The 24,206-nt window shown below is 34.6% G+C and overlaps 1 protein-coding gene across 3 annotated transcripts in view; it reads right to left on the minus strand.

Annotated features, from left to right (window-relative positions):
• Window positions 1-24,206, minus strand: part of LOC118191059 (ankyrin repeat and BTB/POZ domain-containing protein 2) — a 224,805-nt gene that overhangs the window by 30,959 nt on the left and 169,640 nt on the right. For all 3 annotated transcript variants that reach the window (XM_085814381.1, XM_085814378.1, XM_035361853.2), the window contains 3 exons: window positions 15,204-15,368; window positions 10,177-10,369; window positions 1,044-1,196 (listed from right to left, as the gene is read on the minus strand). In XM_085814381.1, coding sequence (XP_085670507.1) covers window positions 1,044-1,196; window positions 10,177-10,369; window positions 15,204-15,368 — 511 coding nt within the window. The remainder of the gene's footprint in view (window positions 1-1,043; window positions 1,197-10,176; window positions 10,370-15,203; window positions 15,369-24,206) is intronic.

The following is a 24,206-nucleotide window of genomic DNA, read 5'->3' on the forward strand; positions in this document are numbered from 1 at the left end:
ATTCTATTCCTAAATAATATTTTAACATGTAACATTTTACAAAAAAGAACAAAAATCTATATGACTGATAACTGTACTCAATACAAGTATGAGTATATTCTCATGTATACACTTGAAAATATTGAATTTTAAAACCTGCAGTGAAAATAATTACGAAGTACTAAATTTTAAACTGTATAACATATGATCCAAAGCTATATATTATGTCAATTAAAAATCTTCAGACCATTCATCAGGACATCTATGTAAATGGTGAAGAAATTAGGTACTCTTCTATTATCAAGACTGGATTAAGAAATATATGCATGTAATGGCAATCATGGTCACTAACCACTACACTGGGCTGGGCACATATACGAGTGACATGAATGCTACCTTTTAAATTGAGTGCACGTGCCTTAAGCTAATATACATTAGTATATTACAAATTGATATATCGCATTGGTATATACTTACACACATACACTGGTATACATACATGCATTTCTGAATCCAGTCTGACAATCATCGTCACTAACCACTATACTGGGTTGAGCATATATACGAGTGACATGAATACTCCCTTTGAAATTGAAAACATGTGCCTTAGGCTAATATACATTGGTATACATACATACATTTCTAAATCCAGTCCCGATAACAGAAGAGTACCAGAAATTATTGATAAATTTGCAAGCACAACTGTTTTAGAGGCTAATAATAAATATTTCCTGAAAATGAAACAGCAACAATTTTTATTCTACCAGAACACGAAACTTACTTTAAACAATAACACTTTCTTTGAGATGTTGAAAAAAAAAATGAATTTATGCCTTTTCCTTTTTTAAATCCAGAACTCTAGATGATTGGGCATACATAAGAATCTTCACTAGACCCATTTTGTTTTGGTTTAAAGAAATCAAATCAGTGCATTTGATACTTCACTCAACCACCTCTTAGTTTTCCCAAAGGAAGCTATAGAGGAATATAGTATACCTATCTAATGTTAATGCATAGAAATGTGTATGCAGTGAAACCAAGTTAAGCTGCAAATTTATACTTACCCAAATTCTCGGATAGGGCAGTCCACTCCTGGTAGTAGTAAACGAGCAGCTTGCATAACATCATCTTTATCTACAACTTGGGATCGACGATGCTCAGAATGAGAAAAAGCTACTCGAACCCACTCAATCAGTGGAGGCAGAACCAGATATGGCCTATGATAATAGAATACTAATTATTTATAGAGTTAGGATATATCTGAGGATATAAATCTCACTTAAGTGGAATCCTGTAAAAAATGTAAATGCAGTGAACTTTTTCTAAGATGATCACTCATGATTCTAGATGATTTGGAAGAGGGCTCATTCAGTTTGAACTTTATTTATGCCTTCAAGGAATACTGTTCATTTTCAGAGGTAACCGTTTCAGGGACATAATAACCACAATAAGATCTCATTACATACGATATAGCAGATTTTCAAATATTAATGTTGTATGTATTAAATCAGTATTAAATAGTAGAGTCAGAAGTTGTTAATTCGGACACCCATAATCCGGACCTCAAAGCTACAAACTTTCTGCGCATGCGTCATCTTGACGCATGCACGTAAGACCTTTACGGCTGCGAATTTGCGTGTGCGCGTGCGCAAAATACGTTTACGGATGCGCGTTTAATGTATAACGGACTGTATAAGCTAAGCTCTAATTATCTATTTCAGTTAATGTTGCAGATTGCGTTGTTCCTTAATCTTCAAATTGGATCCGGCTTATTATTTTTTGCAGACTGTTAGAGCAATTTTATAAAAGTAAAGTATGTTTTGGAGTCCATTAAACAAAAAGTGGAATTGCTGCAAAAAATGGATAAAGGCATATCCTTTGTTTATCTTTAACGCCGCAGCGGGCGCGAAATGAATTGGAAGTTGATCTGTCAGCGCTATCCTTATCTTCAGGGCAGATGTTTTTATTTTATTTGGCTTATAATTCCTTACTAAATGTAGTATTTGATATGATTTAAATCAAATTCCTCGTCATTATAATTCGCTTCCGATAGTGAAGAAAGTGACACAGAGCTTATTGAAAACGAAAAAAGTTTCGATTGACAAATTAGTCGGTATTCTCGACACAGCAATTATAGGACTTGAACAGCGGAACTTTGTAACTGAACAAGAAATTATGTCTGTTTACAGAATTAAAGAGAAAGTATTATCACATAAAACGAGCAACTTAATTGAAAGAAGTGTTTAATAAAGTAAACAAATGAATATTAAGCTTTTTTTTGTAAATTTTGATACCCTTTAGATCATAATTGTTCTTTATTTCATAAATTACGGTTTCATATTTTTAATTTTATAATTTCGGCATGCCATCTTACCAGATTTAAACTAATGATCTATAATCCGGAAAAATCGATAATACCGAATCGCCGAAGTCCCGACGAGTCCGGATTAACAACTTTTGACTGTATTAAAAATAGCAGTGATGGGATGTGAGTACTGGCTCTTCCTGAGCAGGATATAGGATATCAAATCAAAACATGTTCTAGAAAGATGAAGATGTGGACCTTTCCTAAAAGTATTGCAACTAATGCAAATGGTAGACAAATGAACAAATATAGATTGTTCAGTCTGTCTTGGAAGTGATGAGAATTCTTGGTCTAAGGCAATCAATATACTGAGCAGAGTCGTAGCTAGGGTTTTCAGCGCCCAGGGAAAACTGAAGATTTCGAGCCCCCTACTGCTTGCCAAAGATGGAAACATTTAATTCTAAAATGTCGTAACATCAGTTTGGCACCCCTTGCATTCTGCGCCCGGGGACAGATGACCCCTTGCCCCCCTCTAGCTACGCCCCTGATACTGAGCAAGCCAACATCACATCATTAATCAGCCAGTTTTAACGAAGAGCAAAGTGGCAATGATCAAATCACCCAAACACTCTATAGCAGTCAAGATGATGGTGGTGTCAGAGTAATAGACGATACAGTCAAAAGTCGTTAATCGGGACTCGTTGGGACTTCGGCGATTCGGTATTATCGATTTTTCCGGATTATAGATCATTAGTTTAAATCTGGTAAGATGGCATGCCGAAATTATAAAATTAAAAATATGAAACCGTAATTTATGAAATAAAGAACAATTATGATCTAAAGGGTATCAAAATTTACAAAAAAAAGCTTAATATTCATTTGTTTACTTTATTAAACACTTCTTTCAATTAAGTTGTTCGTTTTATGTGATAATACTTTCTCTTTAATTCTGTAAACAGACATAATTTCTTGTTCAGTTACAAAGTTCCGCTGTTCAAGTCCTATAATTGCTGTGTCGAGAATACCGACTAATTTGTCAATCGAAACTTTTTTCGTTTTCAATAAGCTCTGTGTCACTTTCTTCACTATCGGAAGCGAATTATAATGACGAAGAATTTGATTTAAATCATATCAAAGACGAGTACATCGAGATGAAATACTACATTTAGTAAGGAATTATAAGCCAAATAAAATAAAAACATCTTTCCTGATGATAAGGATAGTGCTGACAGATCAACTTCCCATTCATTGCGCGCCGCGGCCCCCCCCCCTTCTCCGCCGCAGAGCAGCGTGAAATTGATAAACAGATTTCGGAATGGTTAGAGAAACGAAGGATATGCATTTATCCATTTTTTGCAGCAATTCCAATTTTTGTTTTATGGACATCGAAACATACTTTCGCTTTGTAGATCCTTTGGGAGCTCCAGCATCGGAAATTCTATTTGACATAATAGAAAGTTCAAGCTACTTTTATAAAATTGCTCTAACAGTCTTCAAAAAATAATAAGCCGGATCCAATTCGAAGATTAAGGAACAACACAATCTGCAACATTAACTGAAATAGATAATTAGATAGTTTTAGCTTATACCGTCCGTTATACATTAAACGCGCATGCGTAAACTAATTATGCGCATGCGCACACTCATATGCGCATCCGTGAAGGACTTACGCGCATGGGCAGAAAGTTTGTAGCTTTGAGGTCCGGATTATAGATCATTCCAGATTATGGGTGCCCGAATTAACGACTTTTGACTGTATAATGTACACTGTCTTGTTTTAGTTATAAAAGTTGATAGCCTAGATGTTTGCAACTGCTGATTTTGTGAAACTGAACTCTGTATCTCGGCTCATAATAAAAACATTAAAAGTGCAACTCTACAGAGCAAATAATGTGGTTAGTTTGTTGTTTCCGTCGTACGCATAACAACAAATATCGGTCATCAGCGTTTGACGTAGAGGTTGGTCATCCTTGGCTGAGCCTCCTGGATACCGAATCTATGATTAAAAATTGTTGCCAAAGTCTACGGACACCTAGAAGAGAAGCCTACAGAAGTACTCACATTTAGCCATTTAGCTACTTCTGTCTGACTTTGTCCTGCCTCTAGTCACTCAATAGCTCTCCATCGCACGATGCCATTAAGTTATTGTTACTAATTGGCTCTCCCAGAATTGTTATCACAACATCACAGCGAAATTTGCAGGCTTTCTCTGCTCCTAGCAGATGACATATTTCGATTGCAGTGCCACTAATTTGCATACAGTAGTTTTCCTCAGCAATTCTTATTTGACAACATATTAAAACCTTATACGGATTGGCTTAGTTTTGAATGAGTTATTGCTATTTTTGTGATGTTTTCTTAATTTTGGAAATCAGTGTACACAATCTGCAACATAAATCTAAAGTACGTAGGACCGGCGGTTTTGACTTATTGACTTACATTCGCGTGCCTCGCCAGGAGGCTTAATTGCCCCTTTCTTGAGATAAAGTGCAGACTGCCATCACTCTTATCCCCAACGGACTTCTTAAGAGCGAATTTTGAGAAGCATGAATGTAGCCTTTCGGCAATAGATGGCGCTGACCGTTGCACCTGTTTTCTGACGTCAGAATAACGGGTTGCTACCTTTGGCAGGATTCTCGCCGAGGTGAAAATGAAATTTTTTGCCAAAGAGAGTTGACGCTAATGACCCGGGTAACCATAGCAACACCGCATTAGGATTTAAATAACACAACCCCTTAAGCTAAGAACACCCTCTGGAATATTTTAGAATGGAAAAAGACTTCATAGGGGGTCTATAGGCTTTTTTCAAAGCAGAAAGGATATGCATTCAGTGATCGTCTTTCACTTGTGCAATGTTAAGCGCTGTAATGAATTAATACTTTCTATTCGTTCATTGCCTTTTGTAGATTTAGTAAATTTCATTTCCAATATTTAAAAACGCTGATTCGATAAGATTATAAACTCTAGGATAAAAATTATTAATAATCAAAGCTATCTTTTTTTTTTTTTTTTTTTTTTTGTCCTTGTGTTGCATTGCTAATAGTTTTATTCTTGTCTTATTTAGGAATTTTGATTTGCCTATTCAGCATCGGACATTATAAAATTTTTACTAAATTAAACAATAGTAGGAGCTGTAAAATAAAAATATAACTCAATCGTTTTATAGCCAATTTTTTTTGTGTGATAACTTAAGATGACCACCTCTTAAAATGACCAGTCTTTCTGAAAATATACATAAAGCATTGCTTTTAAACAATCGTCTTCGTAGAAAACCAAATCTTTTAGACATGTTGAAGATTGTCTTAGAAAGGCTATAATCTATTCTGTAAATTTCTTCAATTTAAATTATATTCGGCATAGCTAGAACATTCGCCCCCCCCCGGAGCGGACTCTGAATGTGTCCACCTATACAGTCTTTGAATTTGTCTCACCTCTTGGTATAGGCAAATGACTGAATGTAAAAACGACAAAGAGAAAAATACATTAAAAATCTACCTTTAATTCTGAAAAAAAATTTTATTTTATTATTTTAAAATTTAAAAACAAACAAATATTTGTTTGTAAAGCCACCTATTACAGAGTACTATGCTGATAGTACAGAACTATTTCTTAAATACAAAATTAATCAATTTTAGTTCTAAAATGATTTTTATTTAAAAACTTCTTATCACAGCTAGAAACACAATATTGTGAAAAAAATTCTCAGCAGTAAAAAATTACATAATTTGAAGAACTGTGTTTTAGAACAAATAGTAAAACGTCAATAAGACCCATCTTTCATATTCCCGTTTCTCTTTCTTTAATAATAATAACGGAAATAAAACTTTGAAACACTTCTCTCTAACTGAGGGAATACTTTCTTATTAACCTTTTGATAGTCCTCAACCGAACAACTCATTTCATATTCCAGTTACGCATTGCAGTGGGCGCAAACAAGCGCAGCTCGTATTAGAAACTTACGTCTGACAAATTACGTATTTTGAAAGAAAGAACTGCTTAATTTCGCTAACCCCCCCGTAGGTTTAATACACCGAGATCACAATTTAGTTGATATTCGTAATTTTCACGTTTTGAATGTATGAAAATGGTATAAGACTGCGTAGCTGTTGAAATCTTGCGGTGATTTCCTTGGATACTAATCTACAGAAAAATGTATTTTTCTTCTTAAATTAATTTCATAAAGTTCAGAATTATATTGTTCTTTATTTGCTTGAAAGATCCACAGGACTAACCTCCATCAAATATTATTTCATATGAGATTTACGCCTCAAAATTATGCTATCTGTGGCGAACTAGCTACCCTACTGTGGCTGATATCACATGAATTAAAGAAATGACCTCCTTTCTTCAACCCATGTTCTTTCATTTCTTTAGTGAATGCTTTCTCTTATTTTTTCATTTTTATTAACGACTATGTGGCGCTAATTCCAATTATTTTGCAAAGGTACTACGTAATCAAAACGCAGTGGTCCTAAAAATTTTGCCACCCCTAGATTAAGCTGTGTTGTGAGATCGAAACCGGCCCTCTATCTAATTTCGTCTGGCTCCATGAAATTGTGCTTGTAATTCAGAGTGAAATGCTCATTTGCAGCTTCTCCCCATTCACTATCATGTATACTTTCAGGCAATCTGTAAGAAAAATACTTACATCTGCGATGCTTTCCTCAAGCTTGTGACCATTAAGGTTTAGCTAAGCGATTGCGAACGGTGACAAAAAATCATTCTATTGTTTCTCGGCATAAATATTGTCAATGTTTTCTTCTTTCGCATGAAATGATTTCTGTCTATTTCAGCGATTTTGTTACTTCTGATTTCAAATTTACGTCAAGAAATCAAAGCATCAGCACCTATGTCACCAGAAACCGATTTCAAAATTCTTATTACAGTCAGGCCTTGTTAAACCGTCATCCCGCTCAAAGCCGTCACTTTTGCAAAGTTCAGACCGAATAGGAAAATAATGATAAACCATCATCTTAAAAGAGTTATGTTGCTTAAATCGTTAGTTTTTAGATACGAGATAAGTCCCCCTCTCCAGTTTAGAGATTAAGGTATTTCATCTTCAGAAAAAGAAAGCTGACAGTGCATTGTCAGTTCCCTTCGTTATCCAATTCATTCACACAATTACTGAAAACTTGTAGAGGCCTTCGGCATTTGTGGAAAAATAGACAGACGGGCAGTTCTTGGCACACGAGTTAAACTCGAACTTTTCCCGAGTTTTCTTTAATTCGAAAGCGGGAATATGAACACTCATACCTTTTAGTAGAATGTTAGGAAAGAGTAAAATTTTAACATTTCCAAAAAAGAAAAAAAGAAAAAAAAAAGTATTGAGAAGTTTGAAAATCAAATCAGTCGAAAGCTGCTTTTACAAAAGCTCATGGAATTCCTCGAACATCGTTAAATGGAATCTTATCATCAAAAAGACAAGACACTGAGTGCCTCCCTATGAAGAAATCCAGAAAGCTGTAATCACCTGGATAAAATACGCCAAGACACACAATGTGTCGATTTCTACTTTAATTTTAAAAGAAAAAGGTTCTTTTAATTGTTGCCGAACTAGGAGAAGAAAACTTTAAAGCTGGTAACGGATGGTTGTATAGGTTGAAGATTAGGCACGACTTATCACTCAAAAAAATCAAAGGAGAAGCACCTGATGTTGATACAGAGTTTGCTCTGTACTGGAACGACATGGTAATAAAAAAAGTATGCAAACCAAATGACATTTTTAATGTGATGAATGCGAATTGTTTTACAGAACCTTGCCCAATAAAACATTTTCTTTCAAGAAGGAAAAATGCGCTAGGGAAAAAAAGAATAAGGAAAGACTGATTGTTTTACTGGGATTCAGTATGGATGGCAGTGAGAAGTTGAAATCTATTGTCATAGGAAAATGCAAAAACGTCTGATGTTTTAAGGTGGAAATTTTCTGCCAGGGAGCTATGACACCAACTTCACAGTCTGGATAACTTTAGAGCTATGGAAAAAGACAATCAAGAATTTAGATGGAAAATTTTCGACATAATATATATATATATATATATATATATAATAAAAAAAATTAAAAAAAAAATAATAATAAAAAAAAAAAAACTTTAATCATTGACCACTGCACAGCTCACGCCAGGATAAGGAATTTAGAAGCCCAAAAAATGGTCTACCTACTTACCACCTAATGTAACTAGCATATTGCAACCTGTAGACGATGGGATTATTCATAATTTTAAATTAAACTGTACTATATGTATAATGTAATTATAAATTAATTAAACTGTAAATTAAACTGTAAAAAACTTCTCATGAAGGATTTTATTACTGCCCTTAGTAACAAATCCTTCATTTTTGTTTCTGCGCTTGATACGATTTTCTACATAATGAAAAGTTGGAGCATGATTTTCACCAAAACTATTGCCAATTGCTTCAAACATACAGGCTTCAAAATAAATTCTTCAGAAGACAGTCCCGATGAGAGGGAGTGAAGATGATGTCCCTTTATCGGACCTAAGCTATTAACTAGAAAAATGCAACTTAGAATTTGATTTGGATGAATATGTACGTGTGGACAGCGAAGTAATCGCAAACTCTGGAGAAATTTCAATGCTGAAGAATATCGTTTTCGAAATAAAAAATTTAAACTGTTCTGAGTTCGCTAAGTGGTGATGAACTGGATCAAGTCCCGACGTATAAAGATGCTATAACTGCAATAAATACATTAAAAGATTTTTGAATTCCTTGTGAAAATAAGGAGAACAAACATTTCGCAAGGGTGATAAAAACTGTGAAAAGTAACAAACCAGTATTATAACAAGTATCCATTTAAGAATTTTATAAATGAAACAGTGAACAATATTTTGAGTTTATTTCTTGATTAGTATAATGCAATTAATTTTCTAAGTAGCCCTGTAGTGTCCATTTAGAAGTAGTGTATGGATGAATATATTTTTAATAATGATTAGAAACATTAAGTATATATACGTACTATTTCGTTTCTAGAATGTTCATTTTGGTTAAAATGAAAAATTTCGTTAACTAGCATTTACCATCACTTCCTTATGACGTCACTTTTCTGCTCGGGTGAGAGTCTTTCATTTTGTATTTGCTGTATCGTTTGGCGATGAACTCCACCAAACTTGACAATAAATCGCTGGTCGCCGGTAAAGCAGTCAAATATCTTATTCTTGGCAAGAATCATCAAATATATCGGTCACCAGTGCCGATCCTATACCGTTGGCTGTCCACATGCAAATTCAAACTGGCTGCCCTTTTCTACAGAAACATAATATGTTTGATAATATTTCGCCGTCCTTAAATTTGGCTACCACGTGCTGTGCACCATCTTGCCCCCCCCGCCCTGTCCGTCGTGTTATCAATGTTAGTTAATTCTACTAATATAATAAAAGTTTTATTATGATGCATCTCATTAGGCATAAAAATATCATAAATATTTAACTAAATGGATAATAAACAATCTGAAAAATCACATTTGCCTTACCCCCTCCACGTTTAATCATAATTTTACACCAATAAAATAGAAGGGGATCGATAAAAATTTGAAAAATTCTTGAAGGGATCCCCTGTCAAAAACATTTGGGGGTCCTGAAATAAAATATAATGACATTTCTCCTCTGTGCATATATTTTTTTTTTTTATTTTGAAAGAATTTATTGGCAGTCTCTTCATTAGTTGACAGTTACCAAATTACAAAATTCATTTTAAGTTTACGTGTAAAAAATAACTATGAATTAATAAAAAATGTTTTTCTGAATCTAAAAACTGGCTTAAACTATGCTTTGAGCGGTTCACGATGTAAGACGCGTCTGAGTACATTTTGGCTGCTGAGTTTCTAACAGACCACTACTCTAAAATTATATGAATTAATTAATGGAAAATTTACATGCCTTTCATAGACAAGCTCTTGAGCAGGTGTCCTGTGGTTTGCATGTTCAGCATGTTCCGCATGTTCCAACTGTGAACATCGCATGAAGTAGTATAAGGCATGCAGTGCTGCAGGACCCCAGACAATGTTGCACCGACCAGAGTTGTGACCTTGCATATGTTGATAATACTGCACAACCCGCCTCAGAAGATCCCCTGTATGTATAAAAAATAAATACATTGATAACATACATAAATGCTATCAAAAATATCTACATCATCTACTTACATGTAAAATACCAATATTGAAAAAACAATAAGACATGGAAATGTACAAATAAAATGAAGACATTCTTTAAGAAGGTTGAAATACTCAACAAAAATTATCCCAAAACAAAAACATTCTTTAAGAAGGCTGAAATACTCAGCAAAAATTATCCCAAAACGAAATAATTCAAAAGCAATAAAGCAAAGTTTAATACGGTAAGCCTCAACCTAATTTATTCCTAAAGGCTTCTCGTAAACTGAAACTATTTTCCTCATAGGAATTATTGTAAAATGCATTAATTCGTTCTTGGACCACAGACGATTGCTTCTCTTAGCTTTATATAACAGTACTTTGTGCACAAGTTAGTAGCCAAAAACCAATAGAAATCATTAATTATTAAGAAGAGAGAGAGCCGACAGTATAGATGGAAAATGATGAGGACGATGTTTCGGTTGTGAATGCGAAATTCCTTTCTTTAAATGCATTGGCCTTTAGGAGTCATCTTCTTTTTTTCGTTTCTTTGTCTCCATACGTCATTTGACTCTGCTTGAGACTCACTGAGTATCTGCTTCAATCAAAATTTGCCCAGATTTGTTATTGCCCTACGTTTTAAAATGTTTCTAAAGTGAGATATTGATATCGTCGATGAAAATGCTTATGCTGCACTTATCAGGGTAATATCGCGAAAACTTTGCACCTTAACCACTTTTCACAAACTTCCCTGAGCAGGGAATTAGGATAATATTTTCCCCCTTCTTTTAAGACATTTCTTACAAAATCGCATTTTGCTGCAGCTTCTAAAATTCTAAAATTATGGGGAGGGAAGCTTCTAAAATTATGGGGAAGGAAGCTTACTGCCCATATGAGGAGGCAGCTTCTCACCATACAAAGAATGCAACTTTTGATCATATGCAAAGGTTATAGAACATCCCCAACTGCGGCACTGCAAGTGCTGGCGGGTATCCCTCCACTGGACCTTCTAGTGAAGAGAGAATAACTATTAGTAAGGACATTGCGCCTAGAAAATAATGTCTCTCTGTGGCAAAAGACATTCTACCATACAGACTATGAGAAGCGCAAGCCGATCATGCTTGGACACCCTGCAGATACTGATTTATCGCACACAATATACATGCAATACACGCCGCCAAATAAGAAGACATTTGCTATTTATACAGATGGCTCAAAGACGGAGAAAGACACAGGCTGCGCCTACTGTGTACTCCAAGAAGGAGAAGTGGTTAAAACTTGGGAAAACCGACTGGCAGACAAAAATACCGTCTTTCAGGCACAGCTTCTTGCATTAAAAGCAGCCATCAATTTGGCAAAATATTAATTAGGATTAAAGGTCAACATATATAGCGACTCTGCCTCAAGTTTGGAGTCCATCCGAGGGCACAAGAAAAGGAGTCCTTTGGTGCAAGATATTCAGAAAATTCTTCTAAGTATCCCACCAGATGACAGACCTATCCTGATTTGGGTTCCAGCTCATGTGGGTATTACTGGCAACGAAGCGGCGGACCTGCTTGCGAAATCTGCTGCCAATGACTCCAGTACATTAGAAAACGCAGTAAGTGTTCCGCAGTCCTATTTAAAAAAAAAAAAAAACCACGCTCAATAACCTTTTACAAGAATGGCAGAAAAATGGGAAAGGGAAAGCACAGGGAGGAGAACCTACAAGTTCTTTCCAAAAGTCACGTGCTCAGTTAATACATACAGCGGAGCACAAACTCAATTCTACACTGGCCATGGTCCCTTCCCACATTATCTTAAGAGATTCGGCATACGAGCATCAGATTTGTGTGAATGTGGTGCGGTAGGTGATGCAGATCACTTCCTCTTCAACTGCCCACAAACCGATAAACTGCATTTAAAAATGCCAAGCAATGCCATACTGGCCGCAACGGGCGGAGAATACCCGCGGCAACAAGCAGACGAAAACTAAAATAGAGGAGGTAATCAGGCTTTGCTCAGCAAGATACTAAGAAATTCTCCCCCTCTCTTGAGAATTGTATCTTCGCAGCATAATTTTAATAGCAATTCAAAATACTACAACTGAATATCAACACTAGGAAAATAGCTCACCCCGTAGAATAATAACAGGACTGTAAGAGCAAAAGTATTGTGATGTAAGCATATTACTATCCAGTTTGTATGTACTTGATAAAAATAATATTGTAAAGCAGTTTAAATCACATTGAAAATCCAGTCAATGTGTAAATGAATTACAAGTTTAATTTGATTATCTCAGTAAAAGTATTGTAAATATGAATTCATATAATGTTTAAATGTACACATAGCTGTCATGATTTTATGTATCTATCATATGTAACTTGTACAAGACAATGATTGTAATCAACATATCTATGCTTATACACAGGCCTTGTATATGCCCATGTAATATTTATATGTATATTTTTACACGGAGGAATTTTTCCCTTCTGCCAGGATGACTATTAACACTGTAAGACTTTTACAACAAAGTCAGGTCAGTGGTTATCTCAGGCGGCGCTCAGCTTCTAAAATTGCTGTAGTTCTCTGATGTTGAGCTCACTTTTATGATTCTCTAGTAACCTCTCTTTGTCTACACTGTTAACTTTCTAGACCACAGTTTTGCCTAGAGGTACAATGCCATAGATAGCAAAGATGAAAAGTATTCTATTGAAAGTCCTAAATGTGATAGAACTCAGTCTCTGCTTTCAACCCAAACTGCACAAAATTAAACTTGAATATATATTCAAATATTATATTACTTCAAATATTCAATTTTTTTCAAATTTTCCATTTATACTGTTTTCTATATATTAGTGAACTGAACTATTCGTGAAGTGAGGCATTCGTGATCTGATATTCCACTGTACATGGTCACTCAAATCTACAAATAAATTCTGTACTAAACATTTTTAAAGGGTTTAAATTCTTTTTGTTTCCTAAACAATATGTATGTAGATTTAAATAACACTTAAGGGGGAAAAAAAACCTGGGCTACTAATTTATAGGACTTCCTTTTGTTACACTCAGTTAAAAAGTTAAATATGTTCCAATTTTTTAAATGCTGAGGGGGGGGGCAGAATTTTCGGTAATCTGAAAGTTATTTTTCAAAGAATTTTGACGTATTATATTCAATTTCTTGACAAACCTTTTTATTAAATCAAGTATACTTTTCATCAAAATTTACAACGGGTGACGATAGAAATGAATGGGGTTGATTTGTATCATGGCATAAAGCCTTCATCTTTATAAAACAAATAATTTGCTTAGGATCATTATTTTGTATCATATTTCTGGAAAAATTGCAGAAAATGTGTTTGAACTTTGAAGAGAGGCCAGAGTGAAATACATTAATTGCCTGCTAACAAGCGGTCCAAGCAAGTAACTTATCATGGTGTTATACTTGACAAAGACTAACATGGAAGCACCATATTACACATGTAATCTCTAAATTTCGGAAGTGTAAAGCCACTCTTCACCCCTTAATTCGCCGGAACTCGGCTTTATCCCTTGACAACAAGTTATTCATCTATAACGCGATGCTGTGCCCTATTATTACTTATGCCTGTCCCGTCTGGCGTTTTATATGTAAAACCACGTTTCAGAGACTGCAAATTAGTCACAACATCACACTATGCCAAATTGCTCGTACTCGCTGGTTCTATCCTAATGCAACGACACACGAAGAATTTGGCATAAAACTTATTACTGTATTTATAGCAAATATTTCTATAAATTTTTTTAACAGAATTTCCAACCCCACAGTTCCAATACTAAATTATGATCCTTATCATGCAGTTAACAGAAGACGACCTGGAGCAGTTCTTAGACCGATTATTGAATTCATTTGTTGTGCTTTTATTTCATTTTACTTGTATATTGTTATATAGCATGTTATTCCTTTTGTGTTATTATTTGTACTTTATTATTTGGAACAAAGCCTGTAGTCTTCTGTGCTCTGGTGTTTTCCTTACTTTTAGTCAACAGCTAGCTTCCACTAGCCAATCGTTAAACCTTCAGTCACGTGTGCCATTTGACCCATCTCATCGCTCCCACTTCTCCATCGGTGCTTTTATACAACCTTTGACATCGACAGACTTGCTTCACAAGGACTGTTCTGCTTATTATACATTATTATATTATTTATACGTTACGTTTTTCATGCTACATTTATCACATATCTCGTTAGCCTGCGATAGGGCTCCGGCCCAAGAACCCGTGTTTTGTGGCCTGCGGCCACCTAAGACTACATTAATTGATTGATTAAGTTTCAATTTTTTTTTTTTTTTTTTTTTTTTAATCATTGAAAAAAAAAGTTTGCTTTTGCAAGTTGGCAAACTTTTATTTATTTATTTATTTTTTTCTTTCACTTTCTTCTCTCTCTCTTTTTTTCTTTCTTTTAAATCATGTTAGCTTATATTCGAGAGTTAATTCTGGATAAGACTTCTTTCTTTTGCATTAAATTAGTTTCACAGTTGAACCGCAGACAAGATTTTTTTTTTAAAACATCTGAATTATGAAAAGAACTATTCGATTTTCCTTTTAACAACAGCGGAAGCAATCATCGATCCGCTCAGCTACTACTTGTTACAAATACCTGATGTTCGTCATTCTCAACGACAGCTAGAACGAATGAAAGCACGATGCAATCTCTCTTAATTCATGACAGCTTTGAGAAATGGTTATACAGCAGCAGGAAATCAGATAACCCTTGAATGATGAACAACAACGGGTATAAAAATAAAACAAATGAAACCCATTTTTCTTATCACCCACAAGAACCTCGCTTACCAAGTTCAGTGATACTGCCCACACATGTCGTCAGCAAATGTTGCTCCACAGATTTACAAGTCGGTTGCCGCGGTTGTTCTTCCGCTAGGTGCAGTTGGACAGAGCTGCCAGGCCTGCTACCGCTGTTATCAGATTGGCTGGGCCAACGCGGTAGAGACAGGGTACCTGTACGAAGAAATTGAGAAAAGTTACACATAGAACAGTTATTCGTTTAATAATAAGAAACTGCAATAAACTTTTTTTTTTATCTGAAAATAGTTTTTTTTTTTTTTTTTTTTTTTTTTTTTTATAGCGAAGACGGAATCTATGTGCCGGAAATGTAATGTCCTCAAGAAACGTGACTGCTTTCTGGAACATATTTATTTTGCAGTAAGCTTGGAAATTCGTGAACTTAACATCTAATCGAAAAAATTCTATAAAACCATGAATGCGCAGGTAACAGAGTTTTGTTGGTTCTTTTATATACGTTTTAAATTACGAAAGTAAAAAATGCATGCGTGAGTTTAATGTATTCGCAGGGTAATATAAAATAAAACGAAAGCATTAACAATGCTTAATAATTGAGTAGTATTACAAGATCCAGATGAATATCATAGGAATGCAAACTGACGGAAATCGTTGAACAAAATGAGCAAAAATTGGGAAAATTGGAAAACAAAGTTGAGCATATTTATGACTTCGCTAACCTAAAAATTCCAACAAATTTCGGACATTTTAAGATCTAAGTTTAACATATTTATGATTTCGCTGGATCTCTAATATTCTGAAGGATTAGCACAGCTGTATACGTATAAAAAGATATCTGAATAACTCTCACGCTATTTGTGGCATTTTGACTTTTCTTCCCCAGAGTCTCATTAAAATAGCTAATTTGGTAGATTTAAAACTACCACTTGTTGTCCTCGAAAGAGAAAATACATAATTAAAGACGGAATAGACGACTAATTCTAATAAGCTGAAAAGGTAAAATACATATATAGTTATCTCATTAGGACATACAGTAAGTGGATTTATTTATTTCATGGTACAAAAAATGATTTGGTCATTCTCAAGGTCATTCAATTACTTTGCGAATGAATAATTGCCATTGCATTCAAGTAACGATCGAATTGAGAACAATGTGTCTTACTATTTATGTTTTGTGCGTTTACATTATTTATTAAATACACTTTATTGGCACTTACGCCATATAAAATTCGACTCAACTGCGAAAGCACAAAACATTTAAAAAAGAACATAGAATTTCCGATAGACAGTCTCACGCGCTGGAGTTAAAAATGTTTTATTCCGTTAAGCGCTTTGAAATCGTTGAGTTTGTTAATCGAAAATTCGATTTACAAACACGAAGTGCGTATTTTAAAGTAACAAACTACCGATTATAGACGGAATGCCAAATATACCACATCCGGTTTCATCATATATGGTTAAAATCTAATTACGTTGTTAAAAAGTATGACTATACGTCTTTATTATATGCGGCTTAAGTGTCTGTTTGTCGCCGATAGTTTATTGGTTGCTCGCGTAACTGTACTAACCAATGGGGTGAAGTTGCCATGGCATTCAAATAGTCCATATACACTGATACCAACATCGTTGTTTTAATTAAATTATCATGGTATTTAAGAACATTTAAATATTTTTAATTCATACAATTGTTGCTTATTATGCAATTAACTATATTTACATATGAATTACCTAGAAACTTGCAAATGTTGAGAAATTAAAGGAGACGAAACAACTAACGAGCTGTGCGTAGTACATCTCATCATGTAGGTTTATCCTTCCTCCTATGCTAAATATTATTTCGAGTAATGAGTTTAAAATTTTGCCCGATTTTATTCCGACATTGTATTTTAAAGTGAATTTTCAGCTGAACGCAAATTGAGCGTGTCAGGGGGAACGTGTTATGTCGCGTATTTTAATTATTAATATGTGTTTTAAGTTATTATTATTCTAATATTTTTATTTGTATTCATGTGTATTTTAATCTGGAAAAAAAGTATTCTTAAGCTGTTAAGGTACCGCCATCTTGGTAAGCTCAAGATGGCGGATAAAGAGCTTGACGCGTTTTACACGTCTCTTGAAAAACATTATGATACTATCAACACAGCACTTGCATCTAAATGTAATATGAACGGTGAGCTGCGTGAACATGCTAGGACGGCTTTGGGTGAGTTAAAATCTCTTATAATTAAAAATTTTGAAAGATTACAATCTGCTAATTATCGCGAAGCTTGTGTGGCAAGTTTGAAGACCTCTGTTATGAGACCTTCTTATGCTGAGGTGGTATCGCCATCTAGGGGAGAAAATGTAAACAAACAGTCAAATGATTGTAATTTGCTTGTTTCGGCAGCTGCTGGATTGGAAAACTTTACATCCCTTGATGTTAAAAAACTTTTGAAGGAAAAAATTAATCCGACAGAAAAGAAATTAGGTATAAAAAATATTAGGACGATTTCGAATAACAGAATTTTAGTGCAATGCTCTTCCTCAACTGATCGTGATAAACTAAAAGATGAAATCAACAACAAAGCTGAACTAATTTCTTCTCTTCCAAGACAGAAAAATCCTGCTCTACTTATTAAAAATGTGCCAAATGAAATTGATGATAAAGATGTATTAACTGTTCTCTTTGATCAAAATCCTGACATTTTTTATGGTAATGAATGTATTAATGACATGAAATTCTGTTTTACTCTTAAAAAATTCCAAAACTCAAAGCATATCCCGAGCTATACAAAAAATGCCTACCTTTGGGGTATTTGCATTTTGAGTGGTCGGCTTGTAAAGTAGAGGAGTTTATCATAATAAATAGATGCTTTAAATGCCTTGGCTATAATCACAAAGGAGCTAACTGCAGAAATTCTGTTGCTTGCTTTAAATGTGCAAAAGAACATAAAAGTGAGCACTGCCAAACTCAAGAAACTCAAGCTTGTGTAAATTGCATTCGTTATAATAGCAAAATCAAGGATGTTGGCAAGAAAGTTGATGTCAAGCATAAGCCTTTCTCGGAAAATTGTCCTTCAATACTTGTCTGAGGCTTGGTTCATTTCCTCGTTGCTGGAAAACAGCGAATGTCGTTTTAATCCCTAAGAACAGTGGTCCTCGTATCCCGCATTTGGATAACTTGAGATGCATTAGTCTTCTTCCCAGTTTAGGAAAATGCCTAGAAAAGCTGTTTGTTAATAGAATTACTTGGTTCTTGCATAATAAAAAACTGCTAAATAAAGCACAGTTTGGTTTTACCCCTCATAAGAGTTGTGAAGAGGCTCTTTTGTACTTAAAAGACATAGTGGACGAAGGTAAGAAGAGAAATTTACACACAGTTTTAGTGTTTCTTGATATCAAAGGTGCTTTCGACCACGCCTGGTGTCCTGGGATACTTGTTTTTTTAAGGAAAGCTGGTATTCCGTGTAATATTTACCACCTTATTAAAGATTTTCTGCATGACAGATCTGCATTGCTCTCCTTTGGCCACGTTTCTTCCTCCCGCATTTTGGAAAGAGGTTGCCCTCAAGGCTCGGTTTCCGGACCTTTATTGTGGAATTTAATTATGAATGATCTACTCAATAGACTCTCACATTGTCCGAGTTGTAAAACAATTGCTTTTGCTGATGATCTACTAATTTGCTTTCAAGAGAAGTGTCCCATTACTCTCTTTAATACGGCTCAAAACACCCTTACTATTATTTCCAATTGGTCCAGAGAACAGAAATTGGAATTCAATCCTAATAAATCTAAAATTATGATAATTAAAAGAAAGCATGTCAGCTATACAAACCAACAACTGTACTTGGATAATACCTTACTCGAAACGGTGAATGAAATTAAATATTTAGGCGTTATTCTTGATCATAAGTTTTGTTGGAAAAATCATATTATGTATTTATCTAATAAGTGTGAAAATATACTTAGAGGACTTAATCGTGTCTCTTGCAATACTTTTGGTTTAAAAGTTAATGTTATTGATATGATTTATAAGCAGGGTATTGTCCCCTTTATTTGCTATGCTTCTAGAGTGTGGGGAACAGCTTTAGAAAAGAAGATTAATTCCCGTATACTTCGCAGAATTCAAAGAAGAATTTTACTAAGAGTTGTGCGTGGCTACAGAACAATTAGCTATGAAGCCTGTTTCGCAATTTCAGGATTTCCTCCGATTGACCTTCATGTTTTGAATGACAAAAAGTTTAAAGATACCATCAGCAAATTTATGTTCGATACCAAGGTGTTGTTTGAAGATCTTCCTCATCCTGCCAATCGTTTGCCAATTCAAACTATCATTTATGACAATTCTGTTGATGATAATTTCCCTGTTGTGTGTTATACAGATGGCAGTAAAATTAATAATCGAGTTGGATTAGCTTATGTCGTTTTCCATAATGGTTCTGAACTGGAATACAGACTCTTTAGAATTCCCAATGAATGCAGTGTTTTCCAAGCCGAATTACTGTGCATTAGTGAGTCAATTAAGTGGATATCTAACAACTGTTCGCTAAGTGCTAAATTTCTTATTCGCACTGATTCTCTTTCATCCTTATTTTCTCTTAGGAATATCTTCTCATATAATAAATTAATTGTGACTTCCCATGCTCTTCTTAAAGACCTTAATAATAAAGGTGTTGATGTTATCTTTTCTCATGTACGTGGCCACACTGGCAATCTAGGAAATGAACGGGCTGATTGGTTGGCAAAACAAGCTACACATCTTCAAGTAATTACTCCAATGATACTTCCTAAGTCATTTTACAAGAACAAAAGTAGGGATGATACAATACTCGAGTGGAATGAACTATACATGAATTCTACTGCTGCCTCTTTGACTAAACTATATTTTCCTTCCATTCCTCACAGACTGAATAATAAACACTTTTTCTGCAATTTTGAAGTTACTCAATTTCTAACTGGACATGGTAAATTCAATTCATATCTGAAGAGATTTAGATTATCTAGTACAGACTTGTGTTCATGCAGTTTCGGGGGAGTGCAAAATGTCGAACATTTGTTGTTCTATTGTTCAAAGCTCAAGGAAGGACGAAAGGAACTCATTTCTAAGTTAAACTCTGTGAATATTTCATTTCCTCCCCCTCTTCATGTTTTTGTTCAACATAAAATGGCTTTCTCTTTTTTCTGTAAATTTATCTCTTACGTATCATCTGTGAATTTGTAAGTTTATTTTTTTTGTGTTGTGTTGTTGTATTTTTTTTTTTTTACTTACCTCTGTAAGCCTTGTGTAATACTATGTGGTGCACAAGGATTTAAAATTTTCAATAAAAAAAAAAAAGGCTTAAGGTTCTATTTAACTCGTTATTCTTGAGTAGGAATTGTAACAAAGGCAGGAGATGGTTGCGAGGACACACATCTGGTTTATTGGTTATAGCCTTTTTACTAACAATGGAGGCAGTAGGGTGTTGTGTGTCGCCATTTAACTAATGGTGTTTGAAACGAAAATCATCTTCCTGTCGCTTTGTTAAAGTTGCAGTTTTGCTTACTTCAAGACAGTGGGGGGTGTACTAAGTTTAGGTAATTGGATTCTTGTAAAGCTTAGTTTCGCTTGTTAGTTGGGGGGTCCATTTTTTTTTCTCACGTTTTGTTTACAGATGTTTTCCGGACTGCATTGTCAAATTTCCTGGTGTTTGATTCGTCATGGGTGTATCATTTTCTCAGTTTAGATAACGTAGAATTCCGGCATTGGTGTGATTTTAATGTTACGATGTTTGAAAGCCTATGAACTCACAGAGGCGGAGAAACCGAGATTTCCTGGGTGCTTGCACCAGGCTAGAAATTATTCGGATTCTGATTTTTGAAGAAGAAGGAAAAAGAAAAAAAAAGTGGGGGCTTGACCCTTCGGGTCTTGCTCTCGCGAGCCGCGTGAACCAGCGGGCAGAGGGTATGATTTTCTCTAGGCGTTTAGCTGGCGAGAATTTGCGTTGGCATAAGGCGTAGAACTCAGCAAAGAATTTCGATTCTCTTGTTCCAAGAATTGTACTGCAGATTCTCTTGGTGATCCTGATATCCTGATGCAGTATTCCTGTTTTTACCGACTTTGACTTCCTAATTAGATTTTGTTCCAAAGGTGCTCTACGTTTTTGGTGGGTTTTTCGAGGCTTCCAGAATGAAAGAGACTCGTGTAGGATCCGTCTAAGGTGTGCGATGCTGTTTATTCTGCCTGTGTCAGCTGCGTCGATTTTTTTCCATTCTTCCATGCTCTGGAATTTATTAATTGTAAGGACTTCAGTGGTGTTTCAACCAAGACATCTTTAAAATTCGCACGATCTGTCTGTCTCCATTAACGATCATTTTGTGAATAAAGGACAGCAGGAATAATGTGGTGCTCGAGTAAACTTTAGACGCTGGACGATCTGTGGAGCTGTCAAATCACCTTATTAATCAGTTTACAAAGGTATTCCTAAGTTAAGGGAGTGTGCGGTATGGACTTCACCCCGTGAGTGATTTGTTTTTTTTTTTTAATTTGTTTTACTTTAATAATTATCTTAAGCAAGAGTCGTCATTTTAATGTTTGTTGAAATTTGAGCAATTACTTAAATTAATTAATCGATGTGGAAAAGATTATATTATTGTTTTGAATTATTTGATTTTTAGTTAATTTGTCCGGCACCATAAGTTGAGTTAAGTTAAAGTTTTAAAAAGTATTAAAACACGAAATTAAAAGATATTCAACAAACGTGAACATTTGTTTACATTAGCAATCATCTGTTTCTGAAATGGTTTACAACTGAACGCAAATTGAGCGTGTCAGGAGGGGAACGTGAACATTTGTTTGCATTAGCAATCATCTGTTTATAATCAATTTATAATATCTAGAACAGCGGTCATTTCGTATAACCGCCGGGCTTTCTAGTATTCTATATGCCTACATGAGTTTCAAATACCAATTTCAGAAGTTTTGGATTCTATCATAACACTCTTTTTTACGAAAATCTGATCAGAGCTTCAAGTGAAGAATCACTTCCAGTCATTTCTTAAATAACCGGAACGCTTCCAGTTAATATTTTTTTATATATATATTAAAACTGAAAAGTTTTGGCTTGTATTTGAATATATGTTTTCATTAAAAACTGCTATAGGATTCAAGTAACGTACCACTTGCACTTGTCCAATTTTACCCCAAATTTAATGAACTCTTTTTATGAATGTAAAAATGTTAAATACAGAAAACAGAAGATTTTGGAAGTTTTATGTAAGAATTATAGTGGGCGAAAACATCGTCGCACACATACAGATAGACAGACATCATCGTAAAAACGTGGCGTGGGGACCCTAATTCGTGCTTATTCACTGAAAACTCATTATCGATTTTTTTGGACTGAAAACACTACCTGCACGTTGGTGGAAGATGAAAAGTATTTTTAAATTGGCTACTCAGCTACTACGACTGCTATTATCTTTTATGCACGATGCTGCGTCAACAACTTCTAAATTATCACACATAATATATCTATTATTATTTTAAAAAATAAATACATTTATGTACTATGATAATTTTTAATACACATATATAAAAATGGATTTAAAACGTAATCACAAAATGCTTTCGTAATTAACATTTTCACTCATAGCGATATACATCACACGACATCAACCCTTCTTAACGTAGTTTGGAGCCAATAGCTAAATCGGGTTGGCAATATGCAGAGAGGTGTGACTGCGATGCAAAAACCAGATACATTTTTAAGCGCAGATCGGTATCTGAATGTGGGGCTAGTGGCGCAGAGAAAGTTAACGTTTCTTTTAGCTGACGGAGTGAGGTTCTAATATGGCGAAACTAGCCGTTCTCATTATACTTTCAGCACGCAGCGGTAACTTGCATCTTTCATCGCATTGAATAGACCTCAGAATGTAGAGATATTATCTAAAGCTTAATTTCTCAAACTCTGGAGCATACCAAACATGTGCATACAGGTGCAACCAAATGCACATAATTTCTCTCAAGAAAGAAAAGACCAAGAAGAAAGTAATGTAATTATGAACTAATAGCAAATACAATTAATTTTTAACTGCATATTAGTTGTTATTATATAGATGATAATAATAATAAAAAATTCTGATGTGTACAGCACATGATTTCATTGTACGGAATATTAAATCATACGCAATTTTCCTGCATTTCATTTAAACATGTTGAATTAACAGTTAACGAAGTTTGAATTAAATCTGTTTCGTCGATAGCGCATAAACCACAATAGAATAAATGCACTCTTTAAAGTTAACTATATTCTTTTACCATAGCGACACTTCGGTGCTAGGCTCCCTTAACAGCATTACATCTCATTCATTTTATAACTCAGAGTGCACAAAAATTATATCATAAGTTCTCTTCAAATACTATAATATATCTAAAACGATGTATAAAAGAAATTAAACAAATAAAAAAGAAACAGTTTTTTCGCAGACGATTCAGCGCTGCTTACCTAATGCGCATGCGCAACTAATTCAGTTCTCACTTCGCGGTAAGGCAAAAATACATAAAAATTCAAAATGTTTTAATTAAAAATTTGAAAGATATAGAAAAACATAAAACACCAAGTACAGTTAAAACAATTTTTACAATTAAAATTACAGTTTCTACGCAAAAACAAAGCTAATAGCTTAAATGATAATTCCAGAATGAATTAGGCATAATTTAATTCGCAATAATAAAAGAAGACGTTACTTTGTTGTAGCGAAGCTTAATTTCTCTAGATTGGCCTTAAAAATCTTTTAAATTGTTGATAATTCGACAATTATTGCGTGCAGGTTAACTAATGGCCTGAAAATCTTAGCCAGAACAACATAATTCAATCATTTTTAAAGCAAAAATTGCACAATTCACAAACATATAAGAATAAAAAAACTGAGTTCATTGAGCCGAGTAACACAGTGGTAACACGTTTGGTGCGCCGATTGCAACCAAAATGAGAAGTGCACATCTACATGTTATAGCAGAACTATATACAAAATTTCAACGTTCTGAGGCTGCTCGTTTTTGAGTTATGCGAGATATGT

This window comes from Stegodyphus dumicola, chromosome 1 (genome assembly GCF_044657685.1).
Source record: "Stegodyphus dumicola isolate Sdum_Otavi_A_Nest chromosome 1, ASM4465768v1".
Classification (NCBI taxonomy): Eukaryota; Metazoa; Arthropoda; class Arachnida; order Araneae; family Eresidae; genus Stegodyphus; species Stegodyphus dumicola.